The following is a 15,893-nucleotide window of genomic DNA, read 5'->3' as shown; positions in this document are numbered from 1 at the left end:
AAAAATCAAATAAAATAAATAAGAAATAAAAATAATGATGTTAAATAAATATTAAATATCTTTTACCATATCCAAGAAATATATATTTTAGTCAAGAAAATATAATCTTTAACCTAATATCTTATGTGCCTACTAAGGTAAAAGGTATGTATAAAAAGCTATATAGAAGTCAAACAAAAGGTGCAAAAACGGGAACAAGAACTGCAAGAACGACGGATTTTTGAAGCGGATTGGGGCGGCCATACTGACCGCACTCTGCTGGCCAAAACAACAAGCACCACCACCAAAAACAGCAACACCCCAAACAAAAAAAAGGGGAAAAAAATAATAAAGGATAACAACACATGAGTACGGAGAACACGAAGCCAAAACGGAACCAGGCCTGGCCTGGAGATGGAGATGGACTCGTGAATTTATACAAACGAAAAAAATATATATTTTTAAATAAAAAAATAAAAATCAGAGAACCAGTTTTCCGACTACACAAATTCTTGAGTCGTATATAATAAGTAAATCAATAAAAAATCATAAAAAAAATAATAAGCAAATAAGAAGAAATGTGCAATCCACGTTATTACCATACCGATGGTATTCAATATACAAAAAAAATTTAAATGAAAATAAATATACAAAAAAGAAAATCAGAGCTGAGGTAGAGTCAATTTCCCACCTTAAGAGCATCCATAGGATTTGAAAATAAAAAAATAAAGATAAAAAAAAGAAAATAATTAAATAATTATTTTCGAGACAGCCTGTGAACGATTTGCCTCACAGGATGAGACTGACGTTGTTTTGGGGCCCCATCTAAGAGGAAACCTCAAAATAAGGGCTAGAGATGCAATTTAAACGATAAAATAAATTGATATATTGATCAAAAGCTTTCCTGATAATATCCCTAATAAATAAAATATCGATAGCATAAAAGTTGAAGATATCTAGCAATAGCGGCTTTTAAATATAAAAATCTTAATTTACCCAAAGTCAAAGAGTACTAAGAAGATTAATTTTTTAAGGCTAGAAATAGGGCCATTTGATGTAAATAAAACGATAAAAAGAAACGATATTTTAATAAAGAATGGCCCAGATTGTTCCACATCTCATTTAGTGCGATCCAAATTATTCAGTTGAAAGCATAAATATGCATTCTATTTAAAGAATTTTATTACAATTTTAGGCCTCATATTTAGAGGTGTAACTAAATCAATAACAATATCGACAAGTCGATGGTCGATAAAAAAAAAAGGATCCCTAATAAGAACTAATAATTGACTTGTCAAAAATCGAAATATATAAAGAAGCATATATCGCATCATTCCGAAGTATCATCACCATTTTGAAGAACCGAGCTTGCCAGGGACCAAGGAGAAAGCGGCAATAGGCGGAAGGTGGAGAAAGTAGAAGGAAACCTCGGCCTGGGTCAGTTCGCACGTTCATTTGCGCGCTCGTTTGCTCTTTAACAAATGTGCTTTTCTGCTGCTTTTCATTACGTATGACAGCAAATAGTACAATGGAATATGGAATATGACATGCAGGCGATAAAGTTATGCCGGAGACATACCAAAAAGGACGCAGGACGAAAGGACTAAAGGACGCAAAGGACAACGGACACGGTACACCGGAGAGGCTGAAAGGTGAGCAAATGGGTGTTAGTGTGCCACTTTGCCACACACACACACACACCCATATATGTACATAGAAAGCAGAAAAAGGGAGCAACACCTTGTAGTGAAAGAGATGGATATAACAGATAGAGTGAGAAAGGTAAGGCAGCAGCAACAGCAGGCCACAAATGCTACTGCGGTAGTTGTGCTAATTTGTTTGTTTGTCGTTATCATTTTCTCAGACCTCTCGCATCGCAGTCTCCCTGCTTCCCCCAGTCTGCTTCCCCCCCATTTCGAACTGCCCTTTATATAGCCTGCCATGTCCTTTTTGTCCCAGAGAGCCGCACAAAGGCAAAAGCAGGTGACAGGCCAAAGGAAGAGGTCAGCGAAAAGCGAAAAAGAGTCCTGCCAGATAGTCGGGGAATTGTTAATAGCCGGATTAAAGTTCTGACATCAATGATTTTATGGCAAACATAATTGGAAAGTTTCTTTTTTTATATAGAATGTGTATTATGGCTCTTCAGGGTTTATTTAGCAAAGGGAAGAATTTATTTCTAATATTTATTAAAAATTTTTTTTATCAGTCTAATATTTAACAAAAAAATAAATAAACAAAACGAATTCTTATATCAGTTTTTACATCTTACATATTATAATTCCTAATTTGTCATAAGGATTAGCTATAAATGGTTTTCTTCTTTTCTTAAACGAAGAATTAGTCTGTTTTCAATACTTTTGTTATTTTAATTTTAAAAATAATCATTCTAGTTCCATAAAATTGTATTTAATTTCATAAAATTCCAACTTATGCCTAATACATATATTAAATTAAACTATATTGGTGTATTTTTTATGAAAAGCGTATGTGTTAAACTCATAAAAAAACATATATTATTAACATATGTATTTAAATAATTTGTTTTGTAAACCAAAAATCTTAGACAAATTATTTTAATTAGTATTCTTAATTCCCAAACTTTTATGTAAATCGCTTAAAGTCTCTTAATTAAAGCCATTTTTGTTGCCCGAAACACCGCTAGCTAGTTTTTCATTTAGTTCCAAACTAATCTATATAAATTGACATTGACTTTATCAGCTTTTATAAACCAACTTTACCGACAGTTATCCCTCACTTTCACCCAAGGCACGCACACAGCCCTTTTTCACTTTTTTTTCCCCTTTCGGCATTCCTTCAACCTATCGTGGAAACTGCAATGCCAAATATGCGGAAAAAGCCGGCAAGAGACGCTTTTCTTTGCCAACTGGTCATCAGATCGGTTGGAACGTGGTTCGGGAAGGGGGGAGGTGTAGATGGAGCGATGGGGAAATGGTGGAAAGAGAAATTGGGGAGAGTCTGTGACTGTGTCTGGGCATTTTCTCATTTTTCGTTTGCCGTTAGTTCGTCTTTGGATTTGGTTGCGTGTTAAACGGTAAATTTGTACTACTCTCCCATAGTGACTGTCCCTGGGTTGGTAGTTATGCTAGGAATGGTACAGTAGTCTATCGGGGGGTGAAAAATATTTTCAAGGGAAATTTTATACAGGAACATTTAATAAACAATAAAGTTTATAATTGTAATTTTACTTCATAAAAATCATAGTATTTTTCTTATATTTATTCTTAAAATTTAAAAAAGATTTTTTTTTGTAAATCCTCTAATTAAATATAAGTTATATACACCAACCCCAACTACCCCCAACTTACCTGTTATAATCTATTATAGCCTAATTATCATATTATTCATTACCTAAAGACTTTCTTAAATATAGTTTCTCTTATGTAGCTTTCTTTTTAGCCAATCTCCCCTCTATTTTGTATTTTGTCGCGCATATTAATCATAAAGCGGACACGCGTCGCTTTACGCACGTCTGCTGGCTACGGTTGCGGATGCGGATGCGGAAGACAAGAGACTCTAGCAAGTAACCCGACACTCCTGCTCCCCCATCTCCATTCCCACTCCCAGCCCTCCAACAAGAAGCATAAAGAAGAATGAAAGAACTGCTTGAGTACTGTCCGCGTATTAGATTTAAGCGCGTTATAAATGAGCCCGGCCAATATACAAACACACACATAATTTCTCTGGCTCCTTCTCTTTTACTTTACTTTACTTTACTCTGGCTTTCGGCTGTTTTAGCTCATAAATCAAAATTTTCGTTTTTGGCATTTTTAAAGGCCAGAACTAACAGTGACGTAGAGGATAGTATAGAATGGTGGGATGGTGGTATGGTGGGGTGCGATTGTTGGTTGAGGATAGGGTGTGTGGGGGCCAGTTTTTTTTTTTTTTGGAGAGAATGGGGTGGACAGCCCTTTGCTGCTGCTGTCCATGACGGATGATTGGATTTTATGTTGATTACGAAAATGTCTACGAGTCTGCATAGATGTGTGTGTGGGGCAGTCGAATTTTTGGCTTTGCCTTTCACGAAATTCTTTTATTTACTCCCCTTGAAAAAAATTAGCCAAAAGTATTGTCAATGGGTATGGGAAGGGTTTAATGAACTATTAGAATGAGGTTTTACAAATATTAAATTTTATTACAACATTTTAAAATTGAAATTTACGTATAATAAATTGATAATAAATATTAAAATTATTATTAAACTTACCAATGATTACTTTAAAGTTTCAACAAAAACATAGAATTAGTTAAAAATTCTTTGTTTTATGGACCCTTATATCTTTAAAAGTATTTCTTCACTTAACACTCATAATTAACGTTATTTCAACAATTACAAGTACAATTTTATGAAACAATGTTTATTATAGTACAAAACTATAAGAATATTAAAAGATATGAATTAAAGAATTAAATAGTCTGGTCTAGCAAAGAAATACAATTTTTAAGCGCACAAAAACACACTACATTAAATAACAAAATCACAATCACAAATGAAATCCTGATTTCAAAAAATGGTTATTGACCATAAAAAAGAAGAATAAAAAGAAAAAGGAGAGAGCTAAAAATGGCAATTCCCTAATTCACCAAATGGAGAGAAAGAGAGTAAAGGACTAAAATCCAGAGATCACCTAACTATGAAGAGAGAAAATAAAGGATTACGAGTTCTTAATTCACCTAATGGTGTGAGAGAGAGAGAGTAAAGGATCTTACAGGCGAAAGATTGGGAAAGAAGTGAGAGAGTAAAGGATAACAAGCAACTTATCACCAAATGGGAAAAAAGATGGGGAATGAGAGAGTGTTCGACACAAATTAAAGGCTCATTCTCTTTTATAAGAAGCCTTTCTACATGTAAGAAATATAAAATAAATTAAAACATTTAATAAATATTAAATTAAATATTTATTACAAAGTATCACTTATTCGAAACACTTTAGATATTCATTCTTCAGTATCTTACTATAGTCCTACCCCAACCCCTTTTTGGCCTACTCGTATTACCAATTTTGGGGCTTTTCTCATTTTTTTTCGTTTGGATAGGAGAGTGGGTGGGTATGGTTGACTTTGGGGGATATATCACATGGATATTTCGGTTATTATTGGCCATATTTTAATGCTCTCGCCACTGCTGTCCGTGTCTACTGCTTTTGGCCAACCGAGATTTGTCGTAGTCCATTTTTGATTTATTTATGTGTTTATTTGCCTTGTTTTTGGCTTTGCGTCTGTGATTACTCATGGCTCCATGGATTCCTTTATGCCCATGTTGTATATACACATACACATATACACATATACATCCCTACATATTTATAAGGATTGGTTGCTCAAATTCGATTTGCATATTATTTTATTTGCATTTTACATAATAATTTAATTTTATTAGTTTTGCTGCATCATCATCATCGTCATCGTCATCGTCGTGTGGCTCAAGTCCTGCCAATTCTAATGGTTTTAATGGCACCTAAGTGACCCCATCCCCCAAATATTTGTATTTTGGGTCATCGCCCCACCATTTCCAACTATTTTCTTCCTATTTTTGTTGTTGTTTAATTTTATTTTTTGTCGATTTTATTTAGGCAATTCCTATTGGGGACACTTAAATACACCAACCATGCGAAAATCAACGCCTACGATGGGTTTTTTTTCTAACTGAACACAAAAAGAAATAAAGGTAATAGTTTTTAATATTGGACTTTTTAATTTTACCTAAATTTTTTTATATTTATTTTATGAATTTCAACTTCAAATAAATTTGAATGTTTTAGTTAAATCTGAATACTTATAAAAAATAAATATACTGTTTAATTTTCTTAGGTAGAAGGTAATTTCTTACATAATTAAATTTCCAAAAATTCATACAAATTAAAAATAAATCAAGGAAGATTTGTAAGGTTCGTAAAGTAAGTAAGGAAGACAGTCAATTAATTATATTATATTATATTAATTTTTAATTCTTAAATAAAATAAAATTTTGACCAGGAGTTTAAGGAAGAAAACAATAGAAGTACCGGGTATCGTATATCTTTTATCTTTTTCACCTATTTATCTATTTTTTTTTTACCAATATACTTTAAGACGCAATTTTTTTGACTGTGTAGTATGCAGTTTATTTTCTAGTTGCATTTCTGCGTCTTGCCTGTTATTTATTTATTTTTTTAGTTTTTTTTTGGGCATTTATTTTCATGGCTTACTTGTAGCATATTTTGTTGGCCACCACATTCATTTAAGTTTGCGGTGAAGGGTGTTAAGAGTGGCCTGGTAAATATAGTCCATGGGTGGGTTAAAACGGGGGCATGGGCATGGGCATGGGCATGGGCATGGCGTGGTTGGTGGGGAATTGGCCGACAATTGCCGCAGTCTTTGGAGAGTCTTCCCAGCGCGACGGGCAGTCGTAAATTAGTTGCGAATGGCAGCAGTAACACCATCAACAACAACACCACAACACAACACAACAAAACAACAAGCATAACAATATGAACAACAACATCATCAACAACAACAACAACACATACATATATGTACAACAACTAACTGGAAAGTTCTACGATGCAGAGCGAGAAAAGTTCAAAAAGTCGAAAGGAAAAGTTCAGTAAAAGTGTAAGGTGAAAATTATTATCAAGTGTTTGCCACAAAATTTGTGGCAGCCTTAAATTGGTGATGGTGCTGTGTGCTGCACCTGTTTGCATCCAACTGGGTGGCTGAGTGTTCTAATTTAAATTGTTTTTTGATCAATTCCAATTGGATTAGCAGAAGTTTAGTAGAAATGGAATACATATTAGCAAGAAATGGAATTGGAATATTAAAGACTTCTTTAATATTAAAGACTTAGTTTTAAAAAAATAACTCAAAAACTAACTCAAAATATGTAGTTACACTTAAAATGAACAAATTTTTATAATTAAAATGATTAAAGTGAGAAAGTTCAGCAACATATTTTAAAAATAATTTTAATAAAAGCCTCTACTTATTTTATTATGTTTTAGTTTAAATGATACAGACAAAACTAAAATAAAACAAATTTTGAATAATTGATGAATATCAACAAAAAATATTACACCAACAATATAAAAAAACTTACCAACGTTTTCATACATATAAATCAAAATTCCTACATTTGTAATATATTTTTAGTGATAAATTGTAAACCAACGTTCAATTAAAAGCTACACCAACGTGGTTTTAACCAAAAAATGTAAAATCCATACTGCCTACAACAAATTCAAAATTAAACAAAAAATTTAACTGAATTAATTATAGCATCATTTTAAACACATATAATTTCAAACCAAGAAACAAAATAATCCAACAATCTAACAAAAATAAATCTTTATAAAACTAATAAATTTTAATTTGTTTAGAAACTTTTAATAACAAAATTAACTAACAGCAGAAAACTATCTCCAAGAACTTTCACCAACCATACACCAACATTACTATAAAGACTGCTCTAAAATCGGAACTATTCCAAAATAGTCTTCTTATTTTATCCAACTAAATTTAAAGCAGTCAAAAAAATACCCTCGAGTCCATTTGAGTTTGGAATAAACCGAAATGACTTGCAGATCTGAGTCAGAAGGAAAATGTTGAATGCAATTTGGCTTGGTTCTGGTGGCGCTGCCATTACCAATTATTTGTGCTGTTATCGCGACCTTCTTCCTCTGCTGACCCCAATTTGGCCAATAAGGTTGTCCTACCCAAATATATGTATATACATACATATATCTATATATTTTCTTATATATATATATATTATGTTGGAAAAAAAGGCAGCCTCAAGCATCAAGTTTCAAGCTTGTTGATTGCTTTCGATATTCGCGTCTTGGCGATGGCAGCTGATTGAAGTGCAAGGTAAGGTAGAAAAAAAATCTAAGGGGGGACGCCTGCTTCAGACAATTTCTTTTAGCCATGGAGGAGATGGTATGTATGTATGTTCCTGCCTGGCAGGTTTCTCTTTCACTTTTAATGGCAACTGGCATAATGAGCTGGAAATATGTGTGCCATGTGCCACAATCGGAAAAAAGAAGTCAAACTCAAATCGACGCGACTCGTTTTCTAGCAGCTATTGGTATTTGTTAGCTGGTAGTTGCATTTGTTTTGGCCACTTGGGACTTTGGGCTAGGACCACCTCGTCCTCACTGCTTCTGGCCAGCATTGACACAATATAACATTTGTTGTCGTTGCATTTATTGACGCATTTGCTCTTTTGCATATTTTGAATGTGAATAAATACATACTCTAACTTTGGGTTATTTTGGTTTTAAAAAATATAGTTTTCAAATTTTATTGAGATTTTATATAATCTTAATAAGTAAATTCTTTAAAAATAAAATTCATAAATGGAAAAATTGCTCTTGAAAATGCACTTATTTTGAATAAATGCAAAATATTAAAAAAAAGGTATTAATTTAAGATATAAGATAAGATTTAAATAAAATAGAAAATAACTTAAATGAGGAATAGAGTATGAGTATAAAAATTATATTATACTTTATTGGTAAAAAAATATAATAAATTTATATACTTTATTATATAAATCTAAAATTTGGGATATATCTTATAAGAAAATAAGATATAAATATTCTTTTAGTTAATGGTTTAAATTTTAGAGTATTTTAGGAGCTTCTATATTCGAAATTTTCTACAAAAATATATTATTAGTAAGAGTATTCTCTCTCAATATTTAAATTATTTTTTTTGAAGTGTCCTTTAGTATTTGGTTAAGGTTTTATCATTAGGATAACAATCCAAACAAGGTTTTAAACAAACACCAGGTGATGTAAAAAATCAAGAGTTCAAGTTCGCAAATTTTAATTTTAAAAAAAGTAACAAAAAAAAAAAAAAATAAATCAAATAGTTCCAGCACTAAAAAAGCAACTCTAGTAATAATTGAATAAAAATCGGCCTTCAATAAAAATTAACACTTTCTAATATTTTCATATTTTAATTTATTTTTTATATTTTATAATTCCTAAAAATTCCTCCCAAAGGGTATCTTTCACTTGCAATAAATATGAAAAATTTGAACAATTTTTTTTTTGCTAGAATTATTGGTGTTCCACGACATGCGACAAAATAAAATGTAATTTCTCTTTCAGGCCCAGTTTTTCAGTTTATCCATTGGCAGTACCCCCCTCGTTTTGGCCAACATGCGACAATTCAATGCTGACACTAACAACAACCTAAAAACAAACAAAAAACCAGCAACAACAAAATATGCAAATCGTAGTTGCCACGCTGGGGCAAGGTCGGTCAGGCACACGGGGCACATAAATATTTCTTTTTTGTTGGCTTTTTTAAAGGGCTAAATTGGCTAAATTGAAGTCAAGTGCAATTGCAATATTTTAAATGTTTTTGAAAACTAAAGTTTTTGTTTGTATTTTTGCTATTATTTAGATTTTTGTTTATTTATAATTATATCGAACAAAAAATAATGCCAAATAATAGTGAGAATTGTTATTGTTATTATCTTGTTGGGAATGTGATTTTTAATTGTTATGTTTTTTTGAAATGATTTCCATTTTCATGTGATGTTAGTTTTGTGTCATAGCCATTAATTTTGTTAACCCATTTAATTGAACTTTTTTTTCATGTCATTAGATAATGCATATTTAATTTTATGCAAACAAAAATGGCCACTGACATTTCAATCTTTGACCCATTATGGAAACCGCGCTGTTATTTTGTTTTTTTCTTAAAATTTGTGTAAACTATGTCAGTGATTGTCACAAAAATTAAGTAAATATTTAAAGAAGGTAATAAACTTATTAAATTTATTATTAAGATTTCAAAGAATTATAAATTAAAACAAGAAGGGAAATCTAACTTCGGGCGGAGCCGAAGTTGATATACCCTTGCAGTTAAAACCGGATATATATCGCAAACATTGGATTTAATTGGCCGATCCTTATGAGATTATCATAATATAACCAAAATAATCAAAAAAAATAAAATTTCTAAAAAAAAAAAAGTTTATTTCTGATATCCCTGATAAACAATTCCTACTATTTATGGCACTTAAAAAGTTCCTCCCCTTTTTTTTTTGTTGCACTGTGTAATTTATTGCATATACATAAATGTACATATGTATTATATATAGCCTTAATATATACCAAGAAAACGAATCTAAGAACATAAACCAGATCTTGTTGCTAATCACCTCTCTCTAATCTCCAATAACCTTTGACATCCCTTCCGTAAGAATTCCGTCTGTGGAATATTTTGGCATTTCTATATGTGTGGGCATTTCCCAATTTCTTATCAGAAACTAAAGCTGAAGCTCATGGCCAAGGATGGCTATAAAAAGCCGGAGCTCTAAGACTTTCAGTAGAAAGTTAAGTTCAATCATAAAAATACAAGATGATCTTCCCCGTGGCCCTCATTTCTGTCATTACCCTAATTTCCGCCTCCTTGGGATCGGAAGAAGTAAGTTATACCTTTTTTGAGTGTTTTTATTTTGAAAAGTAATTTAATTTTTAATTCCACAGACATGCTACCTCTCCGAAGAGCAGGAAGATCAATGTGCATCGGTTTGTTATCCGATCGTGAAGCCCTTACTTCGCTATTTTGAGAAAACTAATGAAAAGGATGCCCAGCTCCTAAGGTGCAAGACAGACTATTCGGAACTTCAGAAACAATACTCGGATTTGCAGAACGAGGGTCTCAAACAGTACGCCCAGGTATCCAAATGCCAAAAGGATAATTCGGAATTAATGAAATCGAATTTAGAAGTGCAAAATAAATATACGGAAGTGCTCAGTCAACTTAGTGATGAGAAAGTTAAAAATGCGCAGTTGCATTCGAAGCAGCAGGAAGTTGACAATCTAATAAATCAGAAAAATACGGAAATCAACCTCCTAAAAGATCAAATTAGGGAACTAAAAGAAAAAAGTGAACTTGCAACGTTGACTAATCAGTTCCGCGAAGACATTGCCAAGTTGGGAAAAATAGTAAAGAACGGAGGAATTCATGAAAATAATCCAACAAAGTCGGAAATAGAAACTGGAGAGGTCTCAACAACTCCACTGCCTAATATTTATAATAAAACACCGAAAACTCAAACCATAGGTAAGTTGGCAGAACCCAGTTATTTGCAAAAAAAAAAACAACGAATTTTTCAGATTTTCCAGATCCTTGTCCACGAGACCAAGAACTTAACTTCGTCCTCCGCGAAATCCAACTACCAGGCTCAGACAAGTTTAAAGTGGGTTGCTATTCAAGTTCGACATTTGGATCTGGATGGTTGTATGTTTATAGAAAAAATCATGGTTCACAAAAATTTAATCGCACGTATGAGGATTATGAACGTGGATTTGGTGATGTAGGAACTGAGTTGGCAAATGAGTTCTTTATTGGACTCAACCGATTGCACCATCTGACCAGTGGAAAGCCTCATGAAGTGCTTTTTTGGACCCTTTCTGGCCGTAGCAGATGCCCCAACTTTGTTGTGGGCGATCGAAGCGAAGGGTACAGGGTGAAAAATATTGGTAATTGTTCTGGAGACTACTTATGGATGAGCCCCCCTAAGCAAGATTCAAAATTTTCCACCTTCGATCGAGATGAGGATGGAGTTTCTGATCGTAATTTGGCAAAGGAATATGGCTATGGCTGGTGGTTCGACCCTGGTGTGAGGTGTGTATTCTAATTAGGTTTTATTTTAGTTTCATCTCCAACTGGACATTTCTAAAATAAATAAATTGAAATAATTTTTAAATTCTATTATTTCAGTTCTGCACCTTTTAGCTCCGGTGGGTATTACATTAAAATGTACATCCGAAGAGCAGATTGAAAAAAGCAAACACCATTTTAACACGTACTTGGAAAATGAAACATTTTTATAAAATATAAAGATTAAAAATACTCATTAAAATATAATTATTTTAATTTAAAAATAATAAAGACCATAATTAGATAAACTGTACTCTTCTATTTTTTAAGTTTTGAATATAATAAATAAACAAACAAGCAAGGAAAGCTAACTTCGGGCGGAGCCGAAGTTTATATACCCTTGCAGTTAAAACCGGATAAATATCGCAAACATTGGATTTAATTGGCCGATCCTTATGAGATTATCATAATATAACAAAAATAATCAAAAACAAGGAAGGAAAGCTAACTTCGGGCGGAGCCGAATTTTATATACCCTTGCAGTTAAAACCGGATATATATCGCAAACATCGGATATAGTTGGCCGATCCTTATGGGAATAGGAATATATAACCCAATTTATTACAATACAAAATTTAAAAAAAGTCCCAAACTTCTATCTTCAAAAATACGAAAGTTGATATTTCTACCAAATACCATTTCCGATCGTTCAATTATATGGCAGCTATGGGATATAGTCGGCCGATCCTAATGAAATTTGGTAGGTTGGATCAACTGACCAAGAATTAAATCTGTACTAAGTTCCAGCTTTCTATCTTCAAAAACACGAAAGTTGGGTCATTTCCGATCGTTCAGTTATATGGCAGCTATAGGATATAGTCGGCCGATCCTTATGAAATTTGGCATGACGTAATGTTTTGCCAAAAATAGCTCACATGTCAAATTTGAACTCTCTAACTCTAAAAACACCAAAGTTATACCATTTCCGATCAATCAGTTATATGGCAGCTATAGGATATAGTCGGCCGATCCGGGCCGTTCCGACTTATATACTGCGTGCAAAGGAAAGAAGGGTGTGTGCAAAGTTTCAAGACGATAGCTTTAAAACTGAGAGACTAGTTCGCGTAGAAACAGACAGACGGACAGACAGACGGACAGACGGACAGACGGACAGACGGACAGACGGACAGACGGACATGCTCATATCAACTCAGGAGGTGATCCTGATCAAGAATATATATACTTTATAGGGTCGGAGATGTCTCCTTCTCTGCGTTGCACACTTTTGACCAAAATTATAATACCCTCTGCAAGGGTATAAAAATAAGACCCAAAAGAAGTAAAGGACAGGCGGACACGCGGACAATCTTATTTTAGCTTAATAAAAAATGCATATATTTAATATATTTCTCTAGTTTCTTATTAAGGTTGTAACCTTTGTAAAGCTAGTCTCTAACATAGAGGCTAGACCTCCATTTAGGTAAAAAAAAATACCTATTTAGGTAAAAAGGCCCAAAAGAACTAACGGACACACGGACAAAGCTTTTATGATAATCTCCCTCCTTATAAGATAGCCCTTATAACCCCCATCACTATTAGAGAAAATTAAAGTGTAAACAAATCATTTGTAATGCCATAGCTCCATAGCTATTAGCCATACATATATGTGCAATATATATCATTAGATGACCCCCCACCTCGACGATTTTAACGATGATTGCCGCTAAGCAAACACCAATTGTTGGGTCAAGAAATCGATGATTTCGATACGAAACTACCAGAGAAAAAACAATAATATATACTAGGTATATATATGGACTTTGAAAAAAAAAAGGGAGAAAGAGTTGAAAGAGAAACCCTGGACATTAAACCCCCTTTCTCCAGTGCTTGACCAATATTGTCATTGGCCATTCAACTAAAAAAATTAACACTAAAAAAAATAGTAATTAAATAAATTAAATATTTTTTTTTTCAAATTCATGATAGCCATATATTGAAACTTTAGTCTTTTCTTTTAAATAAAAATATACAAAAATATGTATGTTCTTAACTTTTATAAACTATTTTTTTTCCAGTGTAGTTCCTTTAATTTCTTTCTTTCTCTAACTTTTTTTTTATAGTTCGCAATTATCAGGGACCTCTCTCTCAGTCTCAGCCACAACTTATTGGATTTTTTGCATTAAAAGTTTCAAACTCTGTTTTCTTATTTTCATCTTTGGACTTTTTTTTTCACTGCAAGTTTTCCCCATCTGGTTCTTCTAATTTTTTTTTGCAGAGTGTTTTTTTATGTGCGTTTTTTTTTATGAGAAAAACGTTTAAAAAACAAGAAAGGAAAGCTAACTTCGGGCGGAGCCGAAGTTTATATACCCTTGCAGTTAAAACCGGATATATATCGCAAACATCGGATATAGTTGGCCGATCCTTATGGGAATAGGAATATATAATCCAATTTATTACAATACAAAATCTAAAAAAAGTCCCAAACTTCTATCTTCAAAAATACGAAAGTTGATATTTCTACCAAATACCATTTCCGATCGTTCAGTTATATGGCAGCTATGGGATATAGTCGGCCGATCCTAATGAAATTTGGTAGGTTGGATCAACTGACCAAGAATTAAATCTGTACTAAGTTCCAGCTTTCTATCTTCAAAAACACGAAAGTTGGGTCATTTCCGATCGTTCAGTTATATGGCAGCTATAGGATATAGTCGGCCGATCCTTATGAAATTTGGCATGACGTAATGTTTTGCCAAAAATAGCTCACATGTCAAATTTGAACTCTCTAACTCTAAAAACACCAAAGTTATACCATTTCCGATCAATCAGTTATATGGCAGCTATAGGATATAGTCGGCCGATCCGGGCCGTTCCGACTTATATACTGCGTGCAAAGGAAAGAAGGGTGTGTGCAAAGTTTCAAGACGATAGCTTTAAAACTGAGAGACTAGTTCGCGTAGAAACAGACAGACGGACAGACGGACAGACGGACAGACGGACAGACGGACAGACGGACATGCTCATATCAACTCAGGAGGTGATCCTGATCAAGAATATATATACTTTATAGGGTCGGAGATGTCTCCTTCACTGCGTTGCACACTTTTGACCAAAATTATAATACCCTCTGCAAGGGTATAAAAATAAAATTTCTAAAAAAAAAAAAGTTGATTTCTGATATCCCTGATAAACAATTCCTACTATTTATGGCACTTAAAAAGTTCCTCCCCTTTTTTTTTTGTTGCACTGTGTAATTTATTGCATATACATAAATGTACATATGTATTATATATAGCCTTAATATATACCAAGAAAACGAATCTAAGAACATAAACCAGATCTTGTTGCTAATCACCTCTCTCTAATCTCCAATAACCTTTGACATCCCTTTCGTACGAATTCTGTCTGTGGAATATTTTGGCATTTCTATATGTGTGGGTATTTCCCAATTCCTTATCAGACACTAAAGCTCAAGCTCATGGCCAAGGATGGCTATAAAAAGCCGGAGCTTGAAGACTCGCAGCATCAGTTCAAATATTCCCAGAGACTCTTTCAGTAGAAACTTCTGCTCAATTAAAAAAATACAAGATGATCTTCCCCGTGGCCATCATTTCTGCCATTTTCCTAATTTCTGCCTCCCTTGGATCGGAAGAAGTAATAGCCGTTTTGAGTGATTTATTTTAAAAAGTAATTTAATTTGTTATTCCACAGTCATGCTACCTCTCCGAAGAGCAGGAAGATCAATGTGCATCGGTTTGTTATCCAATCGTGAAACCTCTACTACGCTATTTTGAGAAAACTAATGAAAAGGATGCCCAGCTCCTAAGATGCAAGACAGACTATTCGGAACTTCAGAAACGATACTCGGATTTGCAGAGCGAGGATCTAAAACAATATGCCCAGATATCCAAATGCCAACTGGATTTTTCGGACTTGGTGAGAAAGCATTCGGAAGTGCAGAGTCAACTTAGTGATGAGAAAGTTAAAAATGCGCAGTTGCATTCAAAGCAGCAGGAAGTTGACAATCTAATAAATCAGAAAAATAAGGAAATCGACCTCCTAAAAGATCAAATAAGGGAACTAAAAGAAAAAAGTGAACTTACAAAGTTGACTAATCAGTTCAGCGAAGGCATTGCCAAGTTGGAAAAAATAGTAAAGATTGGAGGAATTCATGAAAATAATCCAACAAAGTCGGAAGTCGAAACTGGAGAGGTCCCAACAACTGCACTGCCCAATATTAAGATTGAGACGACTCCGAAAATAGAAACCATAGGTAAGTCGGCAGAACCCAGTAA

General features: G+C 33.4%; 2 protein-coding genes and 1 long non-coding RNA gene across 4 annotated transcripts in view; all 3 read left to right on the top strand.

Moving 5' to 3' along the window:
* LOC138925649 (fibroleukin-like) overlaps window positions 1-15,893 on the top strand; it is a 53,284-nt gene that overhangs the window by 36,844 nt on the left and 547 nt on the right. The window lies entirely within an intron of this gene.
* Window positions 1,103-9,291, top strand: LOC138927820 (uncharacterized). Of its 2 annotated transcripts, none has more exons than XR_011444301.1 (3): window positions 1,103-1,416; window positions 1,497-1,631; window positions 9,090-9,291. It is a non-coding gene; the product is annotated as an uncharacterized lncRNA (long non-coding RNA). The 2 variants fall into 2 exon arrangements; XR_011444300.1 differs by lacking the exon at window positions 9,090-9,291 and adding an exon at window positions 3,385-3,652 and having other exon boundaries at window positions 1,106-1,416.
* On the top strand, window positions 10,318-15,839 carry LOC122321904 (uncharacterized). The gene is made up of 3 exons (XM_070283093.1): window positions 10,318-10,416; window positions 15,310-15,691; window positions 15,790-15,839. Exons 1-3 carry the CDS (start codon window positions 10,351-10,353, stop codon window positions 15,837-15,839), a joined length of 498 nt encoding a protein of 165 aa, XP_070139194.1. The 5' UTR covers window positions 10,318-10,350.

Source organism: Drosophila bipectinata, chromosome XR (assembly GCF_030179905.1).
Source record: "Drosophila bipectinata strain 14024-0381.07 chromosome XR, DbipHiC1v2, whole genome shotgun sequence".
Lineage (NCBI taxonomy): Eukaryota > Metazoa > Arthropoda > Insecta > Diptera > Drosophilidae > Drosophila > Drosophila bipectinata.
The sequence above is the reverse complement of the archived record's forward strand: the minus strand, read 5'-3'. Positions and strand labels throughout refer to the sequence as shown.

Bases quoted from the DNA above. Each gene is read 5' to 3' on its own strand.
- LOC122321904 (XM_070283093.1), top strand. From the start codon at position 10,351: ATGATCTTCCCCGTGGCCCTCATTTCTGTCATTACCCTAATTTCCGCC. The intron at 10,417-15,309 runs GTAAGTTATACC...GTTATTCCACAG, and splicing joins CCTCCTTGGGATCGGAAGAA to TCATGCTACCTCTCCGAAGA. The intron at 15,692-15,789 runs GTGAACTTACAA...AATCCAACAAAG, and splicing joins AAGGGAACTAAAAGAAAAAA to TCGGAAGTCGAAACTGGAGA.